This window comes from Trichosurus vulpecula, chromosome 4, assembly GCF_011100635.1.
Source record: "Trichosurus vulpecula isolate mTriVul1 chromosome 4, mTriVul1.pri, whole genome shotgun sequence".
Classification (NCBI taxonomy): Eukaryota; Metazoa; Chordata; class Mammalia; order Diprotodontia; family Phalangeridae; genus Trichosurus; species Trichosurus vulpecula.
The window spans coordinates 257,048,900-257,067,472 of NC_050576.1; the positions used below are offsets into that span (position 1 = coordinate 257,048,900).

The 18,573-nt window shown below is 38.4% G+C and overlaps 1 protein-coding gene across 1 annotated transcript in view; it reads left to right on the forward strand.

Annotated features, from left to right (window-relative positions):
- The window catches only part of ATP11B (ATPase phospholipid transporting 11B (putative)), a 139,325-nt gene that overhangs the window by 115,664 nt on the left and 5,088 nt on the right, over positions 1–18,573 (forward strand). Inside the window, exons 22-28 of the mRNA XM_036756529.1 lie at positions 395–540; positions 2,240–2,299; positions 3,364–3,491; positions 5,957–6,095; positions 6,555–6,620; positions 7,859–7,962; positions 9,221–9,377. Of these exons, the coding sequence (XP_036612424.1) occupies positions 395–540; positions 2,240–2,299; positions 3,364–3,491; positions 5,957–6,095; positions 6,555–6,620; positions 7,859–7,962; positions 9,221–9,377 (800 nt within the window). The remainder of the gene's footprint in view (positions 1–394; positions 541–2,239; positions 2,300–3,363; positions 3,492–5,956; positions 6,096–6,554; positions 6,621–7,858; positions 7,963–9,220; positions 9,378–18,573) is intronic.

Consider the following 18,573-nt stretch of genomic DNA (forward strand, 5'->3'; position numbering starts at 1 on the left):
TTTTTGTCTTTGTATCTCCACTGCCTGGCACAGATGTTGGGCATAAAGTAGCATTTTAATCCTGTAATAAAATGTAGCAGTAACGACATTATTCTCTTTTGGCCCTGTTTAAAGCTTTTGTCCATAAGATAGCGGCATCAGAAATTGTCTCTAGCAGCCATTCTGTTTTGAGAGGAGCAATCCTATCGTTTAAGTGGGATAGTAGCCTGGGGTTAGGAGGGTGGGGGGTTCCATGGGGGCTGGAGGAATTCCAGCCAAGCCACGGGGCTTTTTGGCTTTGTTGAACACACCAGCCTAAAGCTGTTGCACCCTTAAAGACCAGAGCATTTGTTATTCTCATGAAGGACTGCCTGTACTGATTCTTTCTTTTTTTTTTTTTCTTGCCTCTGTACAGGAATTATGGGAAAAGAAGGAAGACAGGCTGCTCGAAACAGCGACTATGCAATTGCAAGATTTAAATTCCTCTCCAAATTGCTTTTTGTCCATGGCCATTTTTATTATATTAGAATAGCAACCCTTGTACAATACTTTTTTTATAAGGTAAGCAGAAAGACAGTTGATGATTCATAAAGTTTGGGGGGGGGGGGTCATGATTATGCATAGAGAGCCCAGTTATGTAGAAGGAGCCTAATTTTAGCACAGACCATTCTAAGGTACTTTCTATCATAAAGAGTAAGGGTTTGTGAAATATATTTAGAACACATGATTGTGTCCTGAACAAGCAGTGGGATTTTATTTGATAGCAAACAGCATGATGTTATGATTTTCTATTAATAATAGACAGCCCCCAACTTATGTGCAGGTTGTGTTCCAAATGTTCACTTAATAATTTTTTAGTAGTATTTTATTTTCCCCTCAATTATATGTAAAAATAATTTTTAACATTTGTTGTTTTTTTCTCCCTAAATGTTCATTTATAAGTTGGTCATTTGGAATTTAAAATATATTTTTCTATAACAACATTGTAATATTTTGTGGTTAGTCTCTTAGGTCAATGCAGAAAAAACAATTAACCTGTAATGAGCCAGTTGTTATTATTTTAAGAGCATGTTCATGATTGCATTTCCATAGGTTAGGAATATATCTTTGCCATTCTTGTAGTTGGAGAGGATCCACTCCTTTGTCATCATCCCTACCTAGGAGGCAGTAAGGACAGGGGTCTCCAGCTTCAGGCCAGTAGTGGTGCCTTTGACGTAGTAGCTTTCTAGCTTGGAAGGAGGTTCCAGCAGCACTTGCGGGAGTGAGGAGAAGGAAGGTTGTCATTCCTCTGGCGGGCTTCCTCAGATTGCCTGGCCATTTTGTCCCTCAAACTAATGCTCTTTGTGAGGTGAAGAACCGGCTAGAGGGCAACTGGGGAGGAGCCAGAGGAGACAAGAGGATTCTGTACTCTAGGGACTCTGCAAGACCAGAAAGGAGGGTCAAGAGCTTCCTGTAACTCCCTGGGTTTTCTCCTAACACTTCATGCCAGTGCAGACTGTGCTGTAGTCCTAGTCCAGGTGAGAAGCACCTGGAAAGATGAAAAAGAAATAAAAGTAGAAGGAGAAAAGAGAGAAAGCCTCATTCTGCTAGAGAGGAAAATTCACATTTGATAATACATTGCAGCACAACAAATATAAAATGCCTGCTGCATGTAGAGTACCATCTCAGGGCAAGGAGTACTAAAAGGGACACCCTCAACTTAGCTGCTGCCTGAGAGAAGCTTCCTTTGGGAACTTTCTCAAGTTGAGATGTGCGTGTATATGTCTATAAAGAGGTGATGGAAGTTTCTTGAGCATGATTATTCTATTAGATGTATAATTGAACTTTTTTTTGCATTTTTAAAGTTAAGATGTAATCTTAAGGCTGTGTATTATGTAAAAAAAAATTTTGTGGTCACAAGATTAAGAATATTGGTTAGAAAGTCAAAATTTCTGATATCACCTAGCGAAAATAGAAGAATCAAGGAGATTCGAATTCCTGTGTTTGTTCTGGCTCTCAAACTTTGTCCTCCTATACGATGGAAATTACGCTATCCATATTATTCAGGCCAAATTCTCTGCCTTCCCAGCCAGTCATGAGCACACAATTTCATTCCTCAGCTGTCCAGTTCTAAGAAGCTTTCATTTTTGTTTATTTTAGAAGGCTATTCCAAATACTAAGATACATAGATTATTGTTAAATATAACTAGTAGTCTTAAAATTCTCTGTTTTTGTACTAAATATTTCTAATGGAAAGCTCTTTTTTCATCTTGTTTTCCAGAATGTGTGTTTCATCACACCCCAGTTTTTGTATCAGTTCTATTGTTTGTTTTCACAACAAGTAAGTAAATAGGTATAAGTTGTGTTTTGTCCTTTCTTTAATAATAACTGGCATTTATATAGAGCTTCAAGATGTGCAAAACACTCTGCATGCCTTATCTCATTTGATTCTGATAGCAAACCAGCAAAGCACTTATGATTGTCAGTACTCAGCTGCATCTGTGATCTCAGTAGTTGATACATTCCCTCCAATGATACAAATTGCAATCCATCCATACCTACCCATCCTGTGGGATTCTTACCTACATCCTCCCACACATTTGCCACAGGGAGTCCACCCAACGTATTGGACTCTGTACTGGACTCGTTCTATATGGTATCCTTTCGGTGATGTCTACTCTAAACATTGTAAAAGTCCTGGTCTGTCTGCCATGCTTTGCTCTCCCCCCTTCACCAGTTCATCTTCTCTTCCTGTCGAACATCTTTTTGATGACATCTTTTATTCCAGTTTTTCATAGTTCCTCATTGGCTCTGTAGTACAGCTTGAACACAACCAGTATGTGCCTTTTTATTGCTTTCTGTGTAAGAGTCATTCTTTAATTCTTCAGAGACTCTTGTACTCCATGTCACCAGCAATACCAATAGGACAGTGGTGTTAAAAAAAGATGCATCTTTGTTTCTGTGTGATTCTTGGGGTCATTAAAATTGATTTGCAATTTTCTAAAGACAACCTAGCCTAAGGGAGTGGGCTCAATGACTCCTAATGATCCTTTCATCTCAGAATGTATGGTTCTACAATTGTAGGACCATTATAAAGATAAAATGAGATAATGCATATGAAGTATTTTATAAAACTTAAAACACTGTATCAGAGGTTCTTAAATTGGAGTCTTTGAATTTATATTTTAAAAATATTTTGATAATTTTCAGTACAATTTTTTCCTTTTTAATCTTATGCGTTTTATTGAATGTATTTGAACCTTAACTGCCCAAGGAGTCCATGACACACAAAAGGTTAAGAACCCCTGTACTATCTATATAACCCTCGGTTATTACACATATGAATGAATGTGATATCACCTCTGTGATTTAACATCTCAAAAATATCCATGTTTTTGTTTCTAGACACTGTATGACAGCGTATACCTGACTTTATACAATATTTGTTTCACTTCCTTACCTATTCTGATATATAGTCTTTTGGAACAGCATGTACATCCTCACGTCTTACAGAGCAAACCTACCCTATATCGGTAAGTGTATTTCCTTTCTTAAATGTGGAAGTGATAGAAACAAATGACAAACCCTGCCCCCCTTCTAAGGTCTGTGACCTCTTGGGGGGGGAAAGCCTAATTGGGATATTGCTAGATCAAAGGGTTATGTACAGGTACTGTTTTAATTTAATTCCAAATTGTATTTTCCCATCTATAATTAAACATTGTAATATTTTGTCCTCTTCTCTAATATGATGAGCATGAGGTTACCCTAGAGCGGTTTCAATGTGCATTTTTTTTTTCATTTTTGGTGATTTTTTTGAGCAATATTTCATGTGGTTGTTAGTAACTTGCATTACTTCTTTTGAAAATTGTCTGTTCATATCCTTTAATTACCGTCTCCTGAGGAATGACTCCTATTGTTATACATGTGGTACACTATTTTCTTCATCACTGATGGTGGTGTTAACAAAGTTGGACCCTCATATGTTGCAGTCCTTAGTATGCTGCCAAGGTGAATAGGAATGACAGAAAACATAAAGCAAGGAAGGCAGCTGAAACACAGTGCTGTGTGAAAACAGGTGTTCCATGCTAAAGGTAGAACTGTTTGAAGGGCATTGAGGGATTGATAAACTCCTGGATGATATTACTGTTGAAGAATAAAGGCTATGCAGGGAATATCACATAGACCTGCTTTGTGCTCTTCATGGTCTCACAGAAGTCAGCATTGCCTCCAAGAGCACAGATTACAACCCATCCTTGTCTTCTCATTCTGTGAAATTTCTGTCCCCTCTCCAGGCAGTATAGATAGACCAACTCTCAGTTATACCTTGTATTTTCCCCGTGACTAGCCTACTTCCTTTTCTGAGCCTACATCTCTGCAGTGATATCGCTTACATAATTCATACAGTTCCTCATTGTAATCTGTTTTGCACCCCATGTGTGCTTTTTGAGTTACCTGCTTTAAACATTGTGTTTCAAGATGCAAAACTATTCAACACCACCAGGATTGCATTTATCTTCAAAGATGAATTTTGGGACTGGAGATAGGGAAAGGCAGGCTGTTACCTTAGAGGAAGATAGGACTTTTAAGAGGTGGACATGAAAAGGGGATACATTCCCTGTCATTTGCCTGAAACTGTTCTAAATTCAACTGCAGCATCTTATCCCCTTGCTAGAATGTAAGCTCCTTGAGGGCAAGGACATGGCTCTTAGGTTTAAGTTGGCCTGTCCCTTGTCCTGAAGAGAAAGGGCAGGAATTTGGGTCACTTTTCTCCAGGACCAGGATGTGAGTATTAAGCTTTTACCAGAACTACCCAGACTCTTTGAGGATGTCCATGAGTGGCATAGTATTCTAAGAACCCTCAAAATTAGAGTTCAACTGTGCCCCAAAAACCTATTAAACTGTGCATACCCTTTGACTTAGCAATATATCCCAAAGAAATGAAAGAAAAAAAAGGACCCATGTGTACAAAAATATTTATAGCAGCTCTTTTTGTAGTGGCAAAGATTTAGAAACTGAGGATATGCCCTTCAATTCGTGAATAACTGAACAAGTTATGGTATATGAATGTGATGGAATATTATTGTGCTGTAAGAAATGAAGGAGTTAATTTTAGACAAACCTGGGAAAATTTGTGTGAACTGATGCAAAGTGAAATGAGTCGAACCAGGAGAACAATTTATACAACAACAACAATATAGCAGAGGCAACCTTGAAATACTTAGAATTCTGATCAGCACAATGACCAAACCCAATCTGGAAGGATTCGTGATGAAACATGCTATATGCACTTCCAGATGGAGAAGTGACGGACTCAGAGGACATATCTAAGCAGATTTTCTTCTCTTTCTTTTTCTTTTCTTTTTTTGGACTTGGCTAATCTGAGAATGCTTTGCATAACTAGACATTTGTAATGTGTTTTTTTTCCTTGCCTTTTCAATGGGTTGAGGGAGAGGAAAGAAGGAAGGATTCAGAACTGAAAATAAAATAAAATTGAATTATTTTTAAAGATAGAGTTTGGCTAGACTCTGCTCTCGATAACAACTCTATGAAAACCAACCAGCTCCTAGGAGTGGAGAACCAATTCAGTGACAGGCGCAAGTAAAGAGGTTCTACTCTAAAAAGGCCATGTTTCTGGCTGAACCTCTCCTGTTCTTCAGTTTGGTTTGTTTGCTTACATTCCGCCAAAGGCACCTTTGGGTTGTACTTGGAATCAAATGCAAATAAAACTAATAATTTGAATTGAAGTAAAGTTATCTGCCTCAATAGTCTGGCTTCTCTTAGAAAGCTGTAATCATTTAATCATTTCCAATGAAAATAAGTTGGTTTTGGTTTCTTTTATTTCATAGCTATTTAATATGAAGCGGGGAGGGAATGGAGGGGTAGGAACAAACATTAAGCACTTGTTATGTGCCAAGCAATTGCTAAATGCATTACAAATAATATTTCATAGCATAGTGGGTATGGTTTCTAAAGCTGCTTTTTCTTTGTCAATTTACAGGGACATAAGTAAAAATAGTCACTTGAGCATTAAAAAATTTCTTTATTGGACAATCCTTGGTTTCAGTCATGCCTTCATTTTCTTTTTTGGATGCTATTTTCTAATATGGAAAGACATATCTCTGCTTGGAAATGGCCAGGTAAAAGAAATACCTCAAATAATGGTTCTCTTAAAATATTTTTAGTATTTTTGTTACAGTTTTAAATGTTTCACTTTATAATGAAGTGGAATTAGAGTAAAAGTTGTAAATATCAAAAGAAATTTAAGTTGTTAATATCTGGTTTCAGATTAAAAGGCAGCTATGCAATGTTCTTAATATGGATTATTTGTTATTTAAATGCTACAACTTAGGACCAGTAAAAAGTAAAAGGCAGACAGTATAACCTCAGTTATTTGCCCTTACCTGTCCCTTTCTTAAATCATTTTACAAAAAGGATATGAGTCTATACCACCCATACTATATCTGCATCTGTATTTATAAACACACACACATATGGAAACAATCTTTAAAGAGTATAGAAGATTTATAAGATTATTTGGGAAATTTATTAACTTATTTTGATTAGTAGTAATGCAATAACTCATCCTTTCTGTTTAGATGTTTGGAAATTGGACATTTGGTACATTAGTCTTCACAGTAATGGTTATTACAGTCACAGTAAAGGTAAGCAACCCACACCTAGAAGTGCGTAGAAACTTACATGTATTTGTAATCCAGCGTAGCCAATGTCAGTATTTTTGGTTTCTTCAGCAAAATCCTTAGATGTTTTTATTTTGCTTTCCCCTTTTCCCAGCACCAAATGTTTGACCATGGATCTTTTTAATCTACATTTTTATTGTAAATGCTCCACTTATTCAAGAATCTTCTCTAAGTTCATTAGTCCCATAAGCCTCAGTCAGTCAGCTTCTCTGGCAGAGCAAAGATAGTGTGTATTCAGAGAAATCCCCTGGGAGGATGCACTTAGGGCATAGCAGTGAGGAGGAGGGAGGGGGGTCCCAGAGTGTCTTCTCCTTTTGTTGTACTGTCATAAATGCAGACTTCTGTATGGATTGTGAACTCTTTGGGCTCCACATGCATGTTCATTTCTCTTCTGATAAGCCTGGTTTTCATGTAAGTTTCGTGAAGTTGTGTTGCCTTTTGACAGCAAACACTGTTGTGGAGCCAGTTCCTGGCTCTTAGTAACACAGACTGAGGGGACCATGGTCCTGTGACCCTCAGAGACCACAAATCAAGAGATTGCCTGGGGCGGGGGGAGGTGTGTGGGAGGGAGGCCTTACACTTAGCTGCACAGGCATATGCCTGGTCTGGGAAGATGCACGTTTGCAGTGATGGGGTCCACTTCTGAAGATCTGACCAAGGAAGCATTATCTTCCCCTTTGGGTTAGAGACAGCTAATTGGTTAAGGCTGATTGTATGAGACTTTTCTATTCTGTGCCCACTCTCCTCCCCTCTAGTTCTCTTCCCAGTACCCCCCTTTCTCCCTGTTTCTTTTCTCTCCTTGCTTTCCTTTTTTCCTCTCCCTTCTCTCCTTCCCTCCTTCCCTCTTTCCCCTTCTCTCTTTCTCTCCAAGTCCTTCCTTCTCTCCTTTTCACTCTTTCACATTTTGATTCATTCTTCCCCAGGAGCTTTCTCGTCTCTAGTTTCTGTTTTTACATTAATAATAAATTATATTAATACAGAGCTAATGGCAAGGTATACAGAGGCCAAAAGAACATTTATTGAGTTTAAACTTCCCCGCACACATGATTACCTAAAGGATGGCCATGTGTCTCAAACCATGTGTGAAATATATTAAATTCTAAGCAATCATAACAGTAGTTTTGACTAATTTTCTGCATTAAATTTGGCAAATATATTTTTATGTGAATGTGTTTCTCAGTGTGTTATGTTTGATATTTTAGATGGCTTTGGAGACTCATTTCTGGACCTGGATAAATCATGTTGTTACCTGGGGATCCATTGTATTTTATTTTGCATTCTCTTTGTTTTATGGAGGAATTTTCTGGTGAGTGATTGTATCTAGATCATCTGTGTTATAATAATTAAATACTAAGTACGTATTTAACACTCTGTGTTATATTTAGATTCCGTTCTCTTTATAGTCTTTGGACCTAGTTGTACTATCGAATAGACCACAATGTCCGTTTCAGTTTACTATAGAGGATGCCAAGTTATATTCTAATTACTTAAGTCCTAAGTCATGAAATAAGTCTTGTTTTACAGTACATTTGTCTGAAGAGATTTGAGTACCTGTTCTGTATAGCATAGGGGGCCACTTATTTTAGCCAGGTACATTCATTTTTCTCTCTAATTCTGGTAGAGAACAAATGAACATCAGTACTGGAGTGATTGACACTTTAAAGGAACAGGCAACCTAAACCCCTTAGACTGTTCATGTTAGGTTGGCACTGACAGAACTGGCAGAGTTAAGTTTGTGAGAGTGAGCCTTGGAAGGGAGGTGCTATCTAAGCTCCAGCCTTCAAATTCATTCCAAAGAGCTGCTGCTTTTCCCAAAGCGTTTCTTGAAACAGCCCTTTTGTTTCTACAGTGCTTTTTTTGCGTGTCTCCTTCCCCACCTTCCTGCAAATATCTTTTTGTAGATTTTCTTGTTCAGATGTCCACCACGTTGGATAACGCTGATTCTAATGTAGTTCAAGCAACCAGTAAATCAGTTGCCTCTCAAAAGCTGTTGTTCACTCAATAAAATAGAACACAGCCTGTTGTGCAAAACCAATATTTTATTTATTATGAAGTCTGTCATGGAGAATGTTTTTAGAGTAAAGCCATGAACATGATTTCATCCTTCTAGAGGTTGGGGAAACTGACCTCAGTCACTACTTAGAAACATCTCTCGATACTGCTTGGTGCTTCAGTGTATCAAGGTGATATATTTGATCACGTGCTAGGAAGAGAGGGCCGTACTACATGGGTACATCTATACTAACAACTTCTGTGGATCAGTGGGAGTCAGGATTGTTGTCCTGCAAGGCCTCTTGCCATGACGGTTCTAATCAAGACCATGAAAGCATTGGGCAGGTTCACTAAGGAGCGGTTTAATTGGATTTCCTCTTCACAACCGAGTTCTTTTTTATTTGTTTTGTCCTTCAGTTTGTTAGATGGTATTGATTTCAAATCCATATCACTTTGATGGGATGGTCTCTCCAATCAAGGCACCCTACTGCAGAACATTCTTTTTGCTTTGTGATTTGATGTCAGCTTTTTAGGTTGCACCCTTAAGGACACTTTGTTTTTTAATTTCACAGGCCATTTCTGGATATATACTTTGTATTCATTCAACTTCTGTCAAGCGGTTCTGCTTGGTTTGCCATAATCCTTATAGTGGTTACTTGCCTATTTCTTGATGTTGTGAAGAAAGTGTTTGATCGACAGCTACATCCAACGAGTACTGAGAAGGCCCAGGTAACATGTTTGCACAGGAAGCCCTTTCATGTTTCAAGAGGCATCTATGAACTCTTAGAAGCCTTGTAGGGAAGTGGCTGTATTACATGTATTTTCTGTCAAAATATGTGGTACTATCTTTTTCAATGTGAAATGCTTATTTTTAATCTATTGCTATGTATACATTTAAAATGTGATTTTAAAATTACATTTTACTTTAATGTTTTAATGTAAACATTTCTTAATGTATTTGTAACTTTTAGGCTTCTTGGTAAATAAATTGAACAATATTCTTTCATAAATTAAAATAATTTATATTTATCAGGGTGGTTCTAGATATTAAAACACTAGTTTACCAGATTGTAATAAATACATTTTAAGAATAATGTTGTTAGATAATTCTATAATCTATGGTATATTTTCAGTATCTTAATATGAGTGCTTGACACTTTTCTGATGGCACATAGGATAAAAAGCTCTTTGGGCTGCACAGCTTTTACTTAGCTGTGTTTTTATGGGAAATCTTTATTCTCTTGGTCATTTTTGATAGATACTCATTACAGGAGTAGAGGTTTGGTAGCATGTAACACAGGAATTGGATTCTGTGCTATGTATGTGATTATGACTTACTCATAAAATTGGAAAACTGTCCATCTTGATAGAACACTGTGTCTTGTAGCAGAATCTTAGGAGAGTATGTCCCCATGTGCTTGGTAATAACCAACATTCACTTCTAATTGTGTGTACTGTGCTAGCAGTGAACATTTACTTATATTACTACTGACTAGCTAGAGTGACTTCTTAATAACCACTGTGTACCAGTGAAACTGAGACAATGACTGCAGGATATTGGCCAGTAGGTAGCATTTCTAGGAGACCAAGCTTCTCATCTAAACACTGAGTTTTCGGATTGCAAACAGAAGTGTCTCATACGTAGAAGGCACTAGGCTTCCCACACAATCCTTTTGTTTTTGTTAATAGACATGGCAGTCTTTGACAAAACATTTCTTTAGTGTATGTTGGTTCATTAACCCTGGAGAGCTGGAGCTTAAACTAAAGCCCATGGTCTGGTTTATTGTGATGTGATGCTGATAAAATATTTCCAAATAGGAATAAAGAAGTTGTACAATCCAAATTGGCCACAGAAATTTTTCCACTCTGGTGTTTATATTAATGTTGACGAGCCTTTCCAGTATATATTATGTAGGCGTTTAGATCTAAAAATAGGGGAAATGTTTCGGTCTTCAGCTAATTGTAAAACATATGTAAGCTTCAGGTAGTTTGATAGTGCATTGTAAGCTCTCATACAGGTCTTCAAAAACTACTTTTTTCTCCCTCTGAAGTGCTAGATTGTATATGCCCTACATATATAGTTATAAAAACAAATCCTTTATGGGACATCATTGTGACTAGAATTAGTTATTTATTGCTACAACTAGAAGTTGTACGTGAGGGAAAGAGGTCACGCAATGGAGTGAAGACTGGGGACATTAATTAGTTATCTGTTAAAAGGTTGGCTCAGAAAATATGTGGTGCTTTATGTGCATTTAGCAGGAATGAAGTCAGTGACTATACTTTAGTGTAGTGTTACCTGAGCTTGAGTTTTTTGAGAAAGTGAGACAGACTTTTGACTCAGTTTCTATAGGATCTCCAAATTATTGATTCAGAAGTAGGCATATTTACTTCAGTAGACTGGTTCTATAATATGTATTTACCAACACCTGGTTTAACCAGTCCTTTTTACACTGAATTGACCATGTTTGTTTGGTGTACTCTAGAGAGATCTACTAAACATGGCCTCCTTGGGTTACCTTGTTTTCTGATTGTCTGTTTTTTAACAAAATCCTGTAATGAAATGATAGTCCTTTGTGGGACCTTATTTCTTTGCCATAGATATGAATGGCTTCTAGCATCATCAAGAGAAGAAGAAAATGCACTAAATAAAACAGTCCAGCCCAAATGAGAATGTCAGCAAGTTTGCTGTTTAAGCAAAAGTAACAAGAAACAATGTCCAGAACTGAAAGCCTTTATTCTGAGGTTGTTTTCTGAGCTTTCAGTCCAAGTGTGAAGAATAAATAACACTGATAGGCCTGCCCCTATGAGTTGTGTATGTGTGCCATGTGTATACTCTGTATACTCTGCCCTCCTCTCATCTGATCGCGTGTCCTGTGTCTGTCTCTGAGGTGATCCTGACTCCTTACTGACTTGTCTGTCCCCCCTTCTTTGTCCCTTATAGATGTACGCCAGCCCAGTTGCTTTAAGTGACGAATTCATCGCACTGCAGCCATTGCCCAGGGCCAGGACTCAGCTGAGCAGACTTAGGTAGAGTAGGCAGCCCGGCCTCCCCCTTTGCACGCTGAACGTCCATGTACAGCCCAGAGAGAGGGCGGAAGAGGCATGAGCGAGTGCATGTGGGCCGCAGCGGCCATCAGGGCCTCATTATACCCTCTACCACTGCAGCATCATTAAGGCTGTTGTTTGTGGCGCTACCAGGTTCCCTAGTGCTTCTGCATGTTAAAGCCTGCGAGAAGTCATTACAGACAAACCGCTCCCAAACTTAATGCAGTTATTTGGACATGAGAGTTACTCATTTTTTCTCTTGCCTTCATCTCTGTTGCAAATCCATATGCATGTGTGTGCATAAGTGTGTCCTCTCTGTGGCTGCTGAGTCATAGACAGTCCTTGCTGCCGTTGAGTAAGCACATCTATGAACTGAACATTATGTCTTTAATATGTCATACATACTTTTATCTCCACAGATAGCCTACTCCCTGCTTTTTACACATGCACACACGCACACACATGCACATACACACACACAAATCAATGATGTAGAAATATGTGGTGGAAAGAAAAAAAAAAGAATAAATCAGGACACTTTTGAGATTAACATACTATTGAATCATAAATTGAAGCTTCTGTGGTTTGGAAACAAAAGTAATCCAATTAAGAATTCTGAGTTTTAAACACAGTAGAATTTATTGGCTTTGCATTGTCTTTTTAAAAAATTTCAGACAAAAACAGCCACTAACCTGTCTACACCTGTTTTGTCAAGTCAGTCTTGGTATCCTTTGGGCAAAAGGTGACTCTCTGGCTTGACTCTAAGTATAGGGTTTGGAAGCATTTCTAGAATTTGAACAACAGTAGTATCTTTAATAATCTTTCTTTCCCAGTTGATTTGGTTTTTCAATACCTTGAAGTTAATGATTATGAAGTTGAATTATTAATGATAAGCAAAGTTGTATTCTGTCATAAAAACGAGTCCTCGAAGATTTGTCTTTCCTCCAAGTTGAGTGGCCTGAAAACATGTCCCTTAAATTTTTTGTAAATTGAATCATTTTATATATACTGAACATATTGGCTGTATAAAAGAAGCCTTTGGCAAGAGTTTTAGTAAACCAGAAGTCCCTTTTGTAACATTGATTACTGTGTTGATTTTTATAAAATTACTCTTTTACAAATTAGATTTGCTGAAATCAAGGCACGTTTGTATGTGTACATAGTGCCCAACCATAGCAGCCTGGAGCAATGGAGAGCCTCAGGCAGAGGAAGCCCAGACTCCCCAGGGCCAAATTCTCACTGTAACCTAAGTAGTAGCTCCCTGCAAGGTGGCCAGAGAGGGGAGATGCTAGTTGAGTGTGGGCTTCCTTACCTTCTCCTGACTGCCTCAACTTCCTTTTTCCCATTGCTTCCCTACTGCCCACCTTCTTCAGTGGTCACTTACACTTTAGCAGAAGAGTGAGCCTCCACCCCTCTCTTTGTCCCCACCCTTGAAGGCAGGGAGGCAGAAAGGACACTTTGCCAATATCTGTCAACTAAGCCAGTAAAAAGAGCATCCCCCAGAGCCCCACAGGAGGGAGGACAGACCATGGCCTGCTTACCTCCCAAAGCTCTCCTTATGATGTATGGGAAGGGGAATGGAGGAAAGCCATCCCTGGTTTCTAAAATGATGTATACAATAGTATTGAATATTTGTAGACATTTTTCAGAGAGTGCAGTATCACAAAAAGAAAATATTTATGAAGTTCAAACATCCACGAAAGCATTTCCAAATCAGCCTTGTTCAGTTATGTAGTTTCTTAAAGAATTTTTAATGTAAAATGACCATATCCATTTTCATTGGAACCCAGAATTCATCTTGAGGATTCTTGCTCCCCAACTGCTCGACAGGCATGTCTTCAAGCTGGGCAATGTAGCCCACTTGATTTTTCTCTCTCTCTTTTTTAATGTGAGACACTTATTAACTAAAGCATTATTTTCACGAACAGTTTTCAGTTAGTACTGCTCACAACTACAAGAGGCAAGCCACAGAATGATGAGGTCAAAATTGGTTTTGGTATGCTTTGTTGTTACTGTTGTTTGTTGTTTTTTTTTTACTTTAAAAGGCCATCCCCTTAAATAGATCATTTTAAAAAGATACTGACATTTTTCATGATAAAAGTATTTTTCTAGGAAACTTAATTTGTGTAGAAGTGTAGAGGAGACCAAAATGGAGGCTTTCAGTAGTCACTTTTCTTTTAAAAAGTGAATTATTTCAAGATAAAGGTTTTCTAGTAATTGGAGGTGGAGAACCAAATTTAGTTGTGAATGGTGTTGGTGGTACCATTGAACTCTTTCTTCTCTGGCCACCATAAAAAGAGATGGAAAACCAGGTGCAACCATTTTCAAATTGATTTAGGCTGGAAAAAAATCCTCTTAATGACAAAGGAGGGTAAGAGGAAAACACGAAAATAACTTTAGGATTGGAACCCTTGTTTAGTAAAGAAAATTTATCATTAAGAGAAACTAATGTTTCTCTATCAGTTGCTGTGTGTATTATAACATTTTTGTGTAGTTGTAAATCATAAATTTATTTTGTGTGATTTGTCTACACAGAAAAGCTTATCATCAGCCCTCCTTTGTGAAAGTAACTGTGCCCTGTTGTGTGACGATCATTACTGCATCTTATATTGTTTCAAAGCAGCCTGCTGCTCTGATTTACCTGTATGATGGTGAAAGTGTTGCTCTCTGTAATATGAGACCTGTTGCTTTTCTATCCTTCTAGATGGAAGAAGATAAGGGCTCAGTCAGCTCAGCATATGAATTTGCTGAAAGCAAGCACAGAGGGGAGGACAGTAGGCAACTGCTAGCTGATCCAGGTAGCAGCAGAGCAGAGCTTGCATACACTAGGTAGTATCTCCTACCACTGGACCTCGCTGTGTAGTCAGTCATGGATTCATCTGCTCATCACCACGTGTCTTGGTTGAAACTCACATTTCATTTATAATCTCATCATTCTTGTTAATTCACCGTTCTGATTTAGGGTTTTGTGGTTTGGTTTTTTTTTTTAAGTAATATTCTTATTTCTCTATCTTATTTATGTTCAAAAAAATAAGAAAACAACTTGCACCACAGTGACTTCAAATTTAAGGGCAGAAAAATACCCTTATGACCTGGATTTATGGTATTCATGAAATGACACTTATTAGTCGCAGATAATTTGTCAAATAATTTCTAATACTTTTGAAGTCTTTGTTTTCTCTTAGAATGGTAGCTGTGTGTACATGGAGGACACACTGCTAAAGCACTTTTTTAAAAATGGCGTATAAGGTAAATTCTCATGAATGAATGCAGGAAGATCTGTGCATGGAACCAGGCAATTCTCTGATCACCAGTACTGTCAAAACCTGTCATCTAAATCTTTCATTTTTGAGGCAATTTTCATTCTGCCTTTGTAAGGAGAAACAAAATTTGATTCTTTAAAAGTTCTATAAGATAATGAATGCCAAGTCCACCCCACTGTATAAGCAAAACCAAACAAATCCTCAGCCTTATTGAACTGTGGGAAAGTATTGATATGATTATCAGCAGAAATATCTTATGGAAAGGAAAGTTACTATTCTGGCCACTTACAAGTATATTTTCTTTTTTTAATGTCCATACTTATGGTTATGATTAATCTTTAAAATATTATAGACTCTTAGCCCTATTAAAGAATGAAATGATTTACGATAAAATTAATTGAAGACAAGTTAAGTTTCCCAGCCATACTTTCACTGGCATCTATATTTTGTGTAAGCTGACTCCTCTCAGTGCCTTTGTTACTCTTCAGAGGGCCTCCCTGAAACCAGGCCCATTAAAAGTAAGATCATACAAAATGGGACCTGTTGTTTTATCTTATGTTTATTTCCTTTGTAATTGTTAAAAGCCTTAGAATTCTTGTTACATGATTATTTTTATAGATGACTTATCTTATGTTGATCTAGGTTAATGTGAGTGTTAGTTTATATTCCAAGAGTTCATATACACTAGCCAGTTGGTCTAAGGTTGCAGAGGACCATAGCAGCCACTGGAAAGAGGCGGACCTCAATATGAAAGCGATATTGTGATCAGTCTACAAAGCCAAGAGTTCCCACATAGCTGTTTGTGTAGTTGGCTGCTTATAAAATTGTGGCCTTCTTCGTGAAATCTCTGAGAAGCCTGAGCCCAGCAGTGCATTTTATAAGGCAGACTACTGGTTTTTGCATCTACCCTTTATGAGAACTAAGCACTTAAAACCAGGGCCTCCGAGTGTGCCTGTTAAATTTCCTTAGCCTTAGTATGAGTTGTCTTCAAGAGAGGGTGATGACTTTGCTTTCTCATTTCTCATTATGATTGTGAGTGAGGCATCAGGGTCCATTCTGCAGGCGTATGGCCATCTATCATCTCTGAATCCCGTGGTGTAGTGTTGGTCCTTTTATAGTATTCTCATCTGTTTCTCATATTTACTTGTGTATTTTTGCTACATATATATCATATATATGTTTATATATACATATATATAAAATATCTTTTCACCTCTAGCACACGTTAAGAAAAAAAAATCAAGGAAAGAAGGTTTGTGGCATCATTTCTGCTTTCCGATTTTTCCTTCTCACAACATCTGCTGCCAGCAAAAAGCCCCTGGTTTGGTTTGGTTTTTGTCAAGGCAAGACCTGAGAGTCAGCAGCTGTCAAACCACCTCAGCTCTTATCCCTGCCACACTAGCATCTCCTCCATCTATGATGATCTGTCTTGTCATTTCCAAACTCCATGAGACTTGAGAGGTCCAGCTTTCACAGACCCCTCGATTGCACGTGCCCCCAGCCACCAGCCCAGGTCTCTTCCTGGACCTTCTTGGCCACATAGTCACTGAAGTTGAACAAGGGCATCTTTTAATTATATGAAGTAGTGAATTTATAAGCACAGGACTAAAACAGAAATGCAGTTGTTTTAAGAGCAGAAATTGAAGCAGTTGGGTCATCCTTTCTGGGCTCTGGCGACAGCAGCATCATGGCCAGGCTGCTTCAGCTGCACTTATGCCTACTGCTCCTATTTAACATGGGAAGCATTTTAAAATATCCTCCGATGAAATCATCCTGCCAAGAAATCTGACCTAATGAAATGTGATGAGCCACCAGCTCCCATCTCAAAGCTGAGAATTCTCCTATAATTCAGAACTACAGGATGAGGTTATTATGTGTGGTGTGAGCACCTCACTGGTTTTGGAGTCCATGGGGGTGATGATTTTCTTGGGCAGGGGTGGGAGGGAGTGTCCAGGGGAACATTTTCTTACATGCAAAGAACTTTCATAATTTAATTTTTAGGCCTGTCAATGCTCATAGTCTTTCTTCAGTATCTATTCTAGATTGAGTATTGTGGCTGATACAGAAATGTCTGAGAAAAAAAAGTTATGGGCAGAGAACAAAGATGTTGGGGGGAAAAATCTCAAAAGAGGGCAGGGCTCTGTACTAGGGTGAATTGAATGACAGTTCAGAAGAGGATTGGAGTAGATGGTCAGGGAGCCTTCACAGGGCAAGTGGAACTGAAGCTCAGGGGGAAATACCACAAGCAAAGTTAGAAAAACATCTAAGCCACAATGAGGGCAGACCAACAGGCTTTGTCTACAGACACAAATTTTGAGGGCAATGGCAGCGTTTTTACTCCTTCAGCAAAAACAGCTGAACTTAAGTTCCTAGTTACCAAGAGTAATTAGTTAAAATGAGAAGCTGCCAGTTGGCATATGTCCATCCCAGGTGGCCACATTATGTGCATCCCTTCCCTCCTTTCCAGTCAACCTGGGTCTCTCCACCCAAATGTCTTATTTCCCAAGAGGGGCAGTTTTCCAAAGTTTCTCAAACCCCTTTTCCCCATTCCCAAACTGAATATGTCTTAAAAAGTTGGATTAAGTGTTTGTTTTGTGCCATTTACCTAAGTGCCAGAGTTGCTGGTCATGGCCCCAGGAACCTGGAGAGTTGACTCTTAAGGGAATGTAGGGAAGGCTGGTGCCAGGAGGCCTCCCATGCCAGGATGAAGGAGTGAGTTCATCAGTCTTTAAAAGTTTGATGAGAAAGTAGTGTTAAGATTTAGGGGAAGGCATGCAATGAAAACATTGTCCTAGGAAGATTAATCTGGCATCAGTCTGTAAGATGGATTAGCAGAGACTCACAGGCAGAGCAGAGAGCTTACTTAGGAGGCCATGAGTGTTGTCCTGAAATCTCCAAACCCGGTACGCATTTCTAAAGGCCTGGATTCAGTTTGAGAGTTTCCCAGGATCTAGGAGTTGTTCTTATGTCTCAGCAGTGAAAGCGGCAAAGGGCAGAGGGCTGGGGATGGATCCATGATGTCAACATGGAACTTTTGACAGGTCTCTTGTCAGACAAAAAGGGCAGGGGCACAAGAGAAGAAGATTCATGGATCAGGGAATGCCTTGTGGCTCTCCATAGGACTTTGAGTCCTCTTGGTGTATTGCCAGTCCCACAGATTCCCAGCACTAAATCTGGACTTTCTGATTCTTTTCTACGGCTGCCATCTGCACTCCCCAACTTTTTAGACATTTGCAACATCATGTTTTAAAAACTGTTTTCTCCCCTCCCTCCCTAAATATGTATTTTTTTTCCTTTTTCCTCCTTTTAATTTCAAAAGATTGTATGCCTATGAAGATATAATTATACCATATATCTATGGGCATACAACTAATTTCTTTTGATTAAAATGAATTTTAATTTTTTTAAAAATTTCTGAGAATGACACTTTCTTAAGATCATCCATTGTCCTTGGTGAAACAAGAACTGGGATTCTCTCAGTGACCCTAACCCAGTAATGATTGTTGAAGGTATCCCCCTATAATATTACTATCAGCCACTAAAAGTGAATGTTATTATTTTAATAGAACTTCTTAACAGGTAACTCCGATTTTGACTCTGTTTATCATGTGATT